A 12,996-nucleotide genomic window follows, 5' to 3' on the forward strand; every position below is an offset into this window, starting at 1 on the left:
ATTTAAGCATATTTTTACCTTAGTTTATTTTTAATCAGTTCATATGCGTATCACATTGGTACAGTTGTAACGTTACCAGCTTTGAATGCTGCAGTTTTGCTCTCAGTTTCGATTTTAGCTGATGGCACCCAAATACTTTTTTTTTTTTTTTACTTTTGAAATCACGATTCTATAATAATATATACAAAATCTGGACAAATTAAAATATGTTTAAGCATATTTTACGACTGGCCAAAGCTCCTGCCTCTACCCGCTAATCAACTCTAAAACTTCTTGTTCTTTCTTTCTCATCAAATCTTTCTTGGAGTCCATATATTAAATCCATTGCTCTTTCTGCTTCTTGTAAAATCGGTTCTCTCTATTGCATCTCTCCATGTTAAATGACCCCACCCTCCTATTCTGGTATTGCTTCTCACCCTTCTTTCGTGGATCAGTTCAAATATGCAGTTGATCTAGAAATTGATCTGGGTTCTATTATGGATTGGGGTAAAAAATGGCTTGTTTTGTTGAATCCTGTTGAGACTTAACCATCGTCTTTCAATTGTAAGTGTGCCCCTTTTCTTACTGAGATCCTTATGGATGGTTCTGCTCTCGATGAGAAATCGACTCTAAAACTTCTTGGTCTTTCTTTCTCATCAAAATCTTTCTTGGAGTCCATATATTAAATCCATTTCTTTTTCTGCTTCTCGTAAAATCGATTTTCTCGATCGCTCTAAACACTGTCACACCCGAGTCTATTCTCTATCTCTACAAATTTCCTATCAGATCATGTATGGAGTACTGTTATTATATTTGGGTTGGTGAATTTGTCTCATTTGAAGTTTCTTGATAAATTGCAGAAATGTATCTGAACCCACACTTTTTTCTTTACTGCAACCTCTCTATCACAGACGTGATGCTGCTAGTCTCAGTCTTTTCTACAAATACTATTATGGCATGTGTTCTTCAGAATTGTCTGATCTATTACCTGCTTCCTTTGTTTCAGCTCGTTTGATTCATTGGTCTAGTGGTGTCCATCAATTCGCTATTTTAATACCCTACTGTAATAACACTTCCTAATCCAGGAATCCAAAGGACTGCAAGGTTGCGAAACTCTCTTCCTGCTCACCGTTTTCCTTCTATCTACAGCTTTGGTCTTTTAAAAACTAAGATTAATAGACATCTCCTGTCTTTGTAATAATCAGCTTTTGTTCTTATTAGCTCCTCACATCAAGTGGTTTCATGCCTTGTCCGACGCAATTTAAAAAAAAAAAACAAAAAAAAAAACATTTTTTTTTTTCTAAATAGCATTATTTAAAAAATCCCTTCATAACACAGGAAAGGAACGGGCTTTTTATTTTTACAAGAGAATCACCACATATCAAAGCAAAAGCCACTTGAGGATAAGGGTTAATGCATTTCTTCGTTTAGATTTAGTCACAGATAGGGAACAGGGAGGGGGAATTGTTGATAGTGGTTTTAGCTAGACGAGTGGAGATTCAACATTTTATTTGTTGTAAAATTTGTTTTTGTTTTTATGAGGGTGGAATGGGGTGAGGGGAGGGGGACTTAATTCTTTTTGTGCATTCATCCCGGATTTTGTTGTCAACCCGGATCTAGGATTAGTGTTTGAATTTTATTAACATAAACACTAGACCTAGGTCCGGGTTGAAAGTCATCAATTGTGAAGTGAATGTCGAGTTGTAGTTAAAGTAGAAAAAAAAAAAAAAAAGAAAAAAAAAAAGAGGGATCTCAAAAGTGAAGGAATGGGATTTTGCTGCCTATCCGGTTAGTCAGGAGTATATACTTGAAGAGGGCACAAGTGTTCCGAGTTCATTGTTTTGTAGAATTTTTTATAATAAAAATACAATTAATATATTTAATTGTTTTCATTTCATCTATATATATCTATAGAAGTGAGAATATGTGTGGACACTTCTCAACCTATATACTCAATGAATTTTTGATCTACAGACTTGAGTGTCCTGGATATGACCTTAAACTATATCCGATCATGAGGCCCCAGCTTGCGGGCTTTGAGGAGTGTGGAACCACCCCTTAATTGCCATTGCTCCCAGGTTCACTCTGACCTGGAGTGGTAGTACCTGTTAGGGCCCCAACTATGGGTTAAATAGAAACCGACTGGGGGGGGGGAATTATTTATATATATATATATGTGTATGTATATATATATGTGTATGTATATATATATGTGTATGTATATATATATATATATATATATATATATATATTCTATTAAAAGATTTTTCTTCAAAATCACTGGATTCAGCGTTAAATAACCTGAAAAGGGTTGATATGCCGTAAAACAAAAACAACCAACCATCTACAGAATTGAAATTTGGTATATAGAGTATTCGGACATGTAGAAAACTTTCTAATCGGGTTTCATCTAGAAAGAAAGGACTACTAAGGGATCAAAATTGAAAAATTGGTGTGTAGGCGTAGGGTCATCAGATTTTTATCTGTTTGTCAACTGTTTCATTAATGCGCATGCGTGAGTTATTCACATGACAGATTAAGAATAAGTATGTTTGAAAACACTTTAAAGACGTGTCAAGCTGGTCTAATGGTTATCATACTTGACTCACTGTCATACAAGTTTTGGCTTTGATCTCCGCTCAAATACTTTTTTTTTTTTTTTTTTTTTTTTTTTTACTTACAAGAAGTGAATTGTAAAAAAAAAAAAAAAATACCTGCATGCACGTATCAGAGTTTCTGTATGAATTAAAATATAATATTTATGCATATTTTACGACGGGACAGCCTGCAAGTTACAGATTATAGATATAAAAGCAATTGGTTTAAAACTTACAGAAGTGGATTGGTTGGTCGTTTTTTTGCTTTACGGCATATCAACCCTTTTCAGGTTATTTAATGCCGAATCCGGTTATTTTGAAGAAAAGTTTTTTAATAGAATATATATTTTTTTTCAAGTCGGTTTCTATTTAACCCATAGTTGGGACCCTAACAAGTACTACCACTCTGGGTAAGAGTAGACCTAGGAGCAATGGCAATTAAAGGGTGGCTCAACCCTTCCCAAAGCCCGCAAGCTGGGGCCTCACCATCGAATATAGTTTAAGGTCATATCCAGGACCAAAACAAGTGGAAGTCGAGATTATCGTTTTTTCCGCACGATTACCACTAAACCTAACACTTGAGTAAGGGTCAAACAAAAACAAAAGCATAGTTAGCAGTTATCATAAAGATTCATCTGCATTTCACTTCCGATTGCCTCTTCCTATAGTAAGAATGGCTTTTCTAAATAATAACGTTATTATTTAGAAAAACCGGGTTTGTATTACAATCTACAGAGGTGCGAAAAAGTTGCCAATAAAACAAATATATAACAAATAAATATTATCATAGGCAAGATAAGTTACTTTTCTAGTATTTTTATTTAATGTGAAATGTTTCGAAAAATAAATAATATTGATTGCTACCGAAGAACAAGAAAAAAATGGCTGAAATGACTTCAAAATAAGAAATAAAACAAAATGGTGATAGAAACCATCCAATAAATGTGACCGTAACATTTATTAGGTGGTTTCTTTTTTATTTTGAAGTGATTATCGAGACTTCAAAGATGCAAAGAGAAACCGGCCATTTTTTTTCTTGTTATTCAGTAGTGCTCAATATTATTATTGTTTTTTTTAACCGAATAAACATTTTACATTAAATAAAAACACTAAAAACTTATCCAGTTCGGTAGAAAGGCAACTTATCTTGCCTTTGATAACATTTATTTGTTATATATTTATTTTTTGACAACTTTTTGTACCTCTATCCTTACAAATCCGGAAAGCCATTCTTAACATTGGGAGGGAGGCTTCAATTAAAATTTGATTTTTCTCTAAAAAAAAAAAAAAAAAAAAAAAAAATTATCAAATTAAGTGAATTTTTTTTTTTTTTTTTAATGAGAATTTAATTCCATAACTGATACCTAGAATATAATTTTTTTTTTTTTTTAATATTTTCATTTTTTTATGTCTTGATTAAACTAAACAAGTACCTTTAAACTACTTTCGCTTTTTCTCGCTCACATGCCCCTATTCCAAATGAGGCTGGCCAGTACCAGATGGGTGACTAAATGCTAAGTGCCGCATGTGTTGGAGACAATTCCTGCATCTAGTATCATGCTTGGTCATCTTGACCCTGTCTTGCCATCAGGACCAAGTGTTTCTGGATGAGAGAGTGTGGCAGATGCAAGTCCCGCACACTTTAAACTAAGTCAAGCGCAAGTCACAGCATCATCAGATAGTTGACAAACCAGTGATGTTCTAGGAGGAGGAATATGGGGAAAATCAGGCTCCCCAAAATCAGGCACTCTGGATGAGAACAAAAATAAAAATTGTTCTAGTCTAGAAAGATTTCTCCGTCATTGAACAATGGAAAGGATAGGTTAAGTGTAGCATCAGAATAGATAGTACACTCTGATCTTAGTCCCAAAGCCAGTGATTTTTTTTTTTTTTTTTTTTTTTTACATGGTGGTCACCACTTATCAAGGCCTGGAAGCCACTCGGGGATAAGAGTTATTGCGTGTACAGTAATCAATGGGATAGCATCGTAGTAATCGTTAGTAATGAAGATTTGATAAAATGTCTTACTTAAGGGGGTGGTTCATCAGGAATTTGTTTATGTTGGACTTGAAGACATCCAAGTTGTAGTCAGGTGGGAAACAGGTAAGCGGAAGAGAGTTCCACAGGCGTGCACTTGTAAGAAAGAAGCTTTGTTCATGGAATCTACATTTTGATTTGGGCACAGATAAAGGGTAGGGAAAATTATTGACAGTGGTTTCAGCTAGACGGGTGTTTTTCGTAAAAGATTGGCGAGGCAGGATCAGAGATTGGAGCTCTGACGAGCACTTGCCATGGAAATAACAATAAAACAAAGACAGGCTCGCAACGTCTCTTCTATGGGAGAGAGGTTGCAGGGAAGAGAAAAGGGCATCCCCCACTAAGCCACAAAGTTTATTTTGTACTCTGTCAAGGTAGGATAGGCTGTTTTTAGCAGCTCCTGCCCAGATGTGGCAGCAGTACTCCATCCTTGGACGTACTTGGCTTTTATGTGTTTTTGGTCTTCAATGAGAATGATGGGTGATATTACCCCTCTCCCCCTTCTTGTGGTCACTCTTACTGTTAAAATATTTTTTAATATAACCAAACAATCACATACCCTCTAATTGAATAAAATTATAATTCTAAACGCCATTTATGATGAAACACCTTTAATATTATGTTATTTTCACTTTATATTTTTTCCTTCACACTAATTTTTATCAAACTTAATTTTTTCTAGTAAATACTTGTAAATAAAAAAACTAAAACTGCTTTTTTTTCTGATATTTTTGTTTTACATCAACCATAAATTCTTTTATTTTCATAAATTGAATGTATTTTTAATTTCATGATTACAATCATTTTTGCTTTTATAACCTGTGAACCATATATTTATTCCATAAACCATATAAAACTGTTTTTTCCATAAACCAAATAAAATTGATTTTCCCCCAGTTTTTTTTTTTATTGCATAATTTGTGAAAGACTTTCCCATAGAATTTCACATAATTTTAGAAAAGGGGGAGATAACTTGTTAGGCCTTATGGTCTACCATAGCTGAGGTAATATCACATAACGACAAATTGCCGAAAGAAGTTATTGTATTTTTAGGAAAATGCACAATTATTTATCGATTTTTCTTTTTTGGTATCGATTCTTCAAAGCATTTTTTATTTAATGGTATATTAGCAATATTGGGTTCACTAAAAAATTTACTTTTTAAAAATTTGAAAGAGTTTTTCATAAAAATAATGAATATATATATATATATATATATATATATATATATATATATATATATATATATATATATATATATCTATTTGCTAATCTGAAAGATTAATATTCAACGAATTTCACACTTCAAAACACAAAGGATGAAAAATTAAACACATTAAAAATTTTAATTTTCAACCTTAAAATTTGATACATGCACAAGTGATTTTTGTTTTATCTACAATCCTCACCCTCCACACAATACAATATATTTTGTTCAGTTTCGGCTGATTATTTTAAGCATATTTGTAACCACAAATAAAGAAGGGGTTTTGTAGGCAAAAAAATATAAAGTATTTTTTTCTAATAAATATATCGTTTTGTTTTGTGTTACATAATCGACCCTATCTACTTCCGGTAACTTGATTTTTCCAAGCACTGATCTTGGACATTACCTCATTTTCTACCTAACTTTGTAAGTTTTTAGTGGTTTAATTTATTTTAAAGCGTTTATTCAGTTAAAAAAAAAAATAAATAAAGTGGTGTCGAGTGTTACTTTAGAACAAAAAATGTCTGACATAAGAGGATAACATCTTGGGAGTGTCGATAATCACTCAAAAATAGAAAATTAAAGAAAATACTGAGATAGCTATAGTTTTAAGAAGACCCCCCCACTCCAAAGAAAATAAATTTAAAGATTTTTAAGTATAATTTGGGGAGGTGGTGATTTTAAAAACTATATCTCCCTCCAAAACAAAATAAACAAAAAAATAAATAAAAATAAAAATTCTTGAATAATGGAAGTGCAGTTTTCGATAAAATGGATAAATAACTATCTTTATTGATTACTTTTTTTTCTTAATGATTTAACAATTTTGAAGTAAAAATGAAAAATAAAAATGCGGCTAAAATCTCAGAACCCTACATTAGACCAGTTACCAAATCACTATACGGTAGATTTTCAACACATATCCTTTCTTTCGCCAAAAATATTTTGCTTTTATTTTCAGTTAATTACAATTTTTATATTGTGTTTAGGCATTGCATTTTCTGGCACTTCTGCAGTATGCAGAGGGTGGGGCCATTTTCTTATTTTTTGGAGTATTAAAAAAGTAATAAAAATAATGGTTTGATCTTTCTCTGGAATTTTCCGGTAGTTTTGTTATTTAATTTGATTATTATTTTTTTTTAGTAATACCAAATGCACAAACTCATTGTTAAAAAAAAAAAAAACTCCCGTTATTCAAGAATTTTTGTAATTTCAGTTTTTTGTAGTTTACATGTTTTATTTCAGAGACAGATATAGTTTTTAAAAAAGCCCCCCTCCCCCCCTAAATTATATTTAAAAAATATTAAAATTTGTTGCCTTTTGGAAGAGGATGCCGTTTTTTAAAATTATACCTACCTCAGTAAGGTGTATCAGAATTTTTGACACCCCTAACATGAAACTGTGAATAAAATATAAAAAACTCGTAATTTGTCTTTTAAAAGTGGGTTGTTTATTTTCTTTATGGATTATACTTCCAAAATAAACTATTAAAGTTGTATAAAATGTAATAGAAATATTTTTTTTATTTTTTAAAAAACAGTAATGAAATCAATTGAATTTTACAAGTATTTTTCAATTTTTAAACTTTTTTTTTTTTTTTTATTACATTTTTACCCCAAACAAGGCAAATTGCCACTTTGGTGTAGGGGGCTACTATCAGGGGCAACAACTACTGGGGTACTATGTAGGGATTTTGGCAGCAAGATGTCGGTTCACGTTACACTTGAACTTCTGCACGTCAGTACTGTTGGGGAAGCAGGGACCTGGAATGGAATTCCAAAGTCTAGCGGTTCTGGGGAAGAAACTATTGAAGTAGAAAGATCTTTTACATCTAGGGATCTCTACAGCGTGGGAGTGGGATTTAGCAGCCTGTTGGGTTTGTCGAGGGTGCTCACGTTGTGGGAGCACAAGTGATTGCAGTTCGTCAGAGCATTCACCACTAAAATACTTGTAGAACAGGCAGAGGGATGCAACATTTCGTCGATGGGACAGAGGCTGAAGCTTAGATGCCAGTTCAGGGCCTATCAGGTTTGCGACTCTTTTGAACCTTGTCAAGGTTGGTTGGTTGGTTGTTTGTTTTACGGCATATCAACCCTTTTCGGGTTATTTAATGCCGAATCCAGTTATTTTGAAGAAAAAATTTTTAATAGAATATTTTTTTTTATTTTTCAAGTCGGTTTCTATTTAACCCATAACAGGTACTACCACTCTGGGTCAGAGTGGACCTGGGAGCAATGACAATTAAAGGGTGGCTTCACACTCCCCAAAGCCCGCAAGCTGAGGCCTCACCACTGGATATAGTTTAAGGTCGTATCCAGGACCACCTTGTCAAGGAGCGAGAGACTAGTAGCAGATGCACCAGCCCAAATGTGGCAGCAATACTCCATACATGGGCGAATGCTGGTTTTATAGAGGTACAGGATACTTTCGGGTGTTAGTAATTGTCTAGCACGGTAGAGAGAGCCCACCTTTCTTGCAGCGGCCCTGGCAATGCCTTCAATGTAATTGTTCCAACTCATGTTTCCTGTGAACGTTAGGCCAAGGAGTTTGAAAGATGTACTCTCAGATAAAGAGTCGTTGGCCATTGCTACAGGTGGCAGAGAGGGTTTCTTGTAATTATTGAATGAAATTAGTTTAGTCTTGGCGGCATTGAACGTGACCAACCATTTTTGTCCCCATTCCACTACAGATTGGAGGTCTTCCTCTAGTGTTTCTGCCATTTCTTTAGAAATGTGTTCATTCGTCTTCCTGTCGTGCCTGTTATAGAGTGTAGTGTCATCAGCATATATACCCATCTCAGAGGCAATTTTGTCGGGGAGGTCATTTATGAATATCAGGAACAATAGAGGTCCAAGGATAGACCCCTGGGGCACTTCCGCATTTATATCATATTATTTAGATGTACGAGGACAACCTGGATTTTTCTCTTATCTAAGAAGGATTTAATTATGTTAAGTATTCTACCATATGATTTAATTATGTTAAGTATTCTACCATATGATCTAATTTTCCTGAGGAGACCCTCATGCCATACCCTGTCAAAAGCCTTAGATATATCTAAAGCTACCGCTCTGCCCTCTCCCGCTTTGTCTAGTGAATGGTATATGCGTTCAGAGATTACAGTTAGGATGTCTACTGTGGAACGGGCTTGTCTAAACTTTAAAAGTCTATCAAAATTTTTCTAGTGATTCAATTTTTACGATATTTTCAGGGTCAATGTGAAATTTTATGCTCTTTCCAATAAACCGAATATAATATTTTAGACAAACTTTTTTGTTTTAAATTCACGCCCCCCCCCCATTTTGAAATGTCTACTAAAAAGTAAATAATTAATTTACTCAAAGTTCTATATCACAAATTGAAGAGAAAAGATCAATAAATTATATATTCAAATTTAAAACAAAAAAAAGAAGTGTTTTTTTAGAAATTTACTTGTAAAGTCCGAAATTCAAAACCTTTTTTTTTTTTTTAAACCACTTTTTGTTTAAATGAAACCTTGGTCCTTGCTCCTTTAAATGAAAAAAATATTAGGGTTTGAATTACATTTTTCGAGTAGTTATAAGCTTGGAAAGACAGGGGGTCAAATTATTCAATATATTTCATGCATTCGTAAGGTCAGTTTCTGACACCTAATTGAGCGATTATCAAAACTCCCAAGATGTGATCCTGATCCTTTCATACGGACATTTTTTGGCTCGATATTACTTTTTTTTATATATAAATAAACACTTTAAAATAACTTACAAAGCCAGGTAAAAAGCGAACACTTAGAAAAATCAATTTTATTTCTTTTTAAACAGTAAACAAGAATTTTTTGGTGCTAGTGTACTACTGATTCGCGCTATTTTTTAAATCGTATTTCCAAGTTTAATTAAAGTTTTATGATGTTTTTTATTCAATTGTAAGGTTAAAGTATAGAATAGGTACAAACCACCCTCCCCTCCCCATGTTAAGAATGGCTTTTTAAATAATAACGTTATTTCAGCACGGATCAATAAAGTGCACTAGTACCAATTTTTTTTTTTTTTTTTTTTTTTTTAATATTATGGGGCGTGTATTCTCTTTTAAAAACAATATCTCCTTCAAGAACGGCCATAAAATGCGTTTTCAATCGATATTTATTCAATAATGGACCAGTTTTTATACCTAGCAAAAATGGATGAGTTTTCCGTGGACGAGTCTTCCTAAATTCGAAATTAAACCCCTTTTCTAAATCTTTCAATATTGATTTTTATTTTTCAATTTTTTTAATAATCTGGTAGTTTAGTGTCCAATCGATAATAATCCGCAGAGATATTTGAAAAAAAGACGAAAAGGAACAAATTTGTAAGGGAGGGGGCGCAGAAAGTTTACGTGAACCACAAATGACTATTACAGGTTTTCGGGTATGCTGAAAACGAATATCGCATTTAAATGTTATACTAAGAATGGTTACTTCTACAGTTTATCGCCGAAAATTGAGACGCCATTTTTTTTCGCGTACCTGTTGTTAAAATCCGAGGGAGAAATCAGTATTTTAAACTATGGCCGAAGTTAGAAATAAATAAACAAATTAAACTAGATATTAATTACTTCTGGAAAGAACTATGAAAAAAAAAAAAAAGTAAAAAAGAAAGTGAAAGAGGACAATAGAACATATATCCGTCATTGTTTAATTGAAAATGTTTTGATTTAATGAAAACGGGCAAGTTTTTCATGAAACATTTTTTTTTATTAAAAACAGAAAATGAAAAAGACATTAAAAACAGAAAATAAATCCATAATTGTCTAAACTGGCGAGAGAAAAATTTATTAAAATATAATTGTACAAACATTGAAAAGTTTGCGTAAGAAAATATAATTTTAATAAAAAGATTTTGTAATGAAAGCAACAGATTTTTATAAAATAATTTTTTTTTTTCGAACAAAATTTTAATGAAACATTTTTTTATTTAAAGCAACTTTGAAGGGTCAACAACAAATTAATTTAAATGAAACCGAAAAATCATCTTGTTTAATTGGTGCTAATGCACTTATTGATCCGCGCTATTTTTTTAAATAGTATTTTCAAGTTTAATTAAAGTTTTACGATGTCTGTTTCTATTAAATTGTTAGGTGAAAGTACAGAATAGGTAGACAAACAACACCCTCATGTCCCCATGTTAAGAATGGCTTTCAAAATAACGTAATTATTTCAGCACGGATCAATAAGTGCATGACTGAGTACCGTTTAATTTTTTGTTATTTATTTCATGCTTTGCTTCAGTCATAGTTTAAAATGCCGATTTCTCCCCTCGGATTTTAACAGGTGCGCGAAAAAAAATGTCTATTTTTGGCGATAAACTGTAGAAGTACCCGAAACTGCATTGAACATAAGGCTCATTTTTCACTTTGATACTTCGATTTGAGTTATCTCCCTCTTTTTTATTTCATCTAATTTTATTATGACCGACGCAAACACTACGACTCGCTTAATCGTAAAATTTGATTTGGTTGAATTAAAAATAAATAATTGATCAAATTACGTGATTCTTCATCTTCGTTCCGTGACTAGTACTTCAGACTTTTCTGTATTTTCTTTACTTTTAATTGCCGCCGTAAGTGAATAAATATCCAAAAATTTTCTTTATTCCCTCCCATTTTCTTGTCTCTCTTTATTGCCCCCTCTCTCTTTGGCAATCGGGAAAAAGCCGTTGTTGAATCACTACATAATATTATTTAAAAAGATCGACGGATCGATTTTTTAACATGTTTAAGAAAAAACAATATTACGTACTTAATTGTTATATGAAAAATAGTAATATATCCCAAAATTATCAAAATTCATCAAATAGAAAAACTATACAAAATATTGTTAAAAACCCAACCGAAAATAATTCGTTTGGCAATAGTACCCATCCTCAAATAATTCTCTGGAATCTGTAACGCTAAACTTGGATTCTATCTTGAGCGAGTGTTTTATATAGTTTTTTTTTTATTTTTAACTAATTTTCCAAAACTTACCGTGTTCAGCAGAGAGTCCGGCGCCATTTTAAATTTTCCTATACATCGATAAACACTATGTTTTTCGAGCTGAATAAACATGTTACATTAAATCTAAACACCAAAAATTTATCCAGTTAGATAGAAAAGTAACTTACCTTACCTTTAAACATTTATTTGTTATATATTTGGTTTTTGACAACTTTTTCGAATCTATTTGTATAGTAATACAAACCCGGATTTCTCTCCCACTGACCGAGGTCAGAAAAGATGAAGTGTAGTATCAGATCAGATGCTACACTTTGTTCCTAGCCAAAAGGCCAAGAACGGTAGACTTTTTTCTTTTTTAACTAAAAACACCATACCAGTTAGTTGTCCTACTCGATGCATTTTCGTAATTTTTGGATTTATTACTATTTTCGACATGACAATTAAGTACATGATATTGTTTTTGCTTAAAACGACATATTAAAAAAAAAAAAAAAAGCGATCTATCGACTATTTTAATAAGCACCAGATCACCGATCTGTCGAACCCCCCCCCATTCGTGATTCCCAGAAAACGACAATATTAAAAAAAAAAAAAAAGTGTCTATATTTTGCCTGAGGCAATGTCGAAAATAAAATATGAACTCTGTGAGTGTGTCTTGTGTAGTTATGAAATTAAAAATGCCAGTGTGTAACATTGGCAGTTTTATTTCTAAATGCAAAACAGATGGCCGGTTTAATTCGGCGTCTCCTTTAAAAGTAGAAAGTAATTTCCGACTTTAATTTAAATCTGAAAGAGAGTATATAAAATATTAGAGCTCATTTGTGGCCCTAAAAAAACAGAAAAACTCATTTTCGACCTCGCTTCTATCTTATCAAGAAACTGTTTTGTTGCGGACGTGTGAACCTGAGGTTCGTTGTTTTGGTGTGTCGTCAACGTAAACTTAAACGTAACGGTTGATAAATAATTAAAAAAAAATGTTTTTAACAGTCTTGTTTCAAAACGAAAAGAATAATTCAAACCTATTCTTGGTAATTCCTCATCGGTGTTACTTGTAGATAACCCAGGCAACTGAACAGGAAGGAATAATAAAATTATTAGAGAAGCCCAAACATAACACATGTGACATGGGACCGCCATCTTAATCGACTGCTTTTTTTTTTTTTTTTCTTCCTTTTTTGCGATTTTGTCAACCACCGTCAGACAGTTGAGCTAATATTTTTATTT

General features: G+C 32.6%; 1 protein-coding gene across 1 annotated transcript in view; it reads right to left on the bottom strand.

The window, feature by feature from the left end:
* The window catches only part of LOC145266381 (prenylcysteine oxidase 1-like), a 48,846-nt gene extending 35,854 nt beyond the window's left edge, over positions 1-12,992 (bottom strand). The window contains exon 1 of the mRNA XM_080122012.1: positions 12,792-12,992. Within this exon, the coding sequence (XP_079978138.1) occupies positions 12,792-12,909 (118 nt within the window). The 5' untranslated portion in view covers positions 12,910-12,992. The remainder of the gene's footprint in view (positions 1-12,791) is intronic.
* Positions 12,993-12,996: the final 4 nt, after the last annotated feature.

The sequence above is a fragment of the Euprymna scolopes genome, chromosome 41 (assembly GCF_053919585.1).
Source record: "Euprymna scolopes isolate OS-2025 chromosome 41, ASM5391958v1, whole genome shotgun sequence".
NCBI lineage: Eukaryota > Metazoa > Mollusca > Cephalopoda > Sepiida > Sepiolidae > Euprymna > Euprymna scolopes.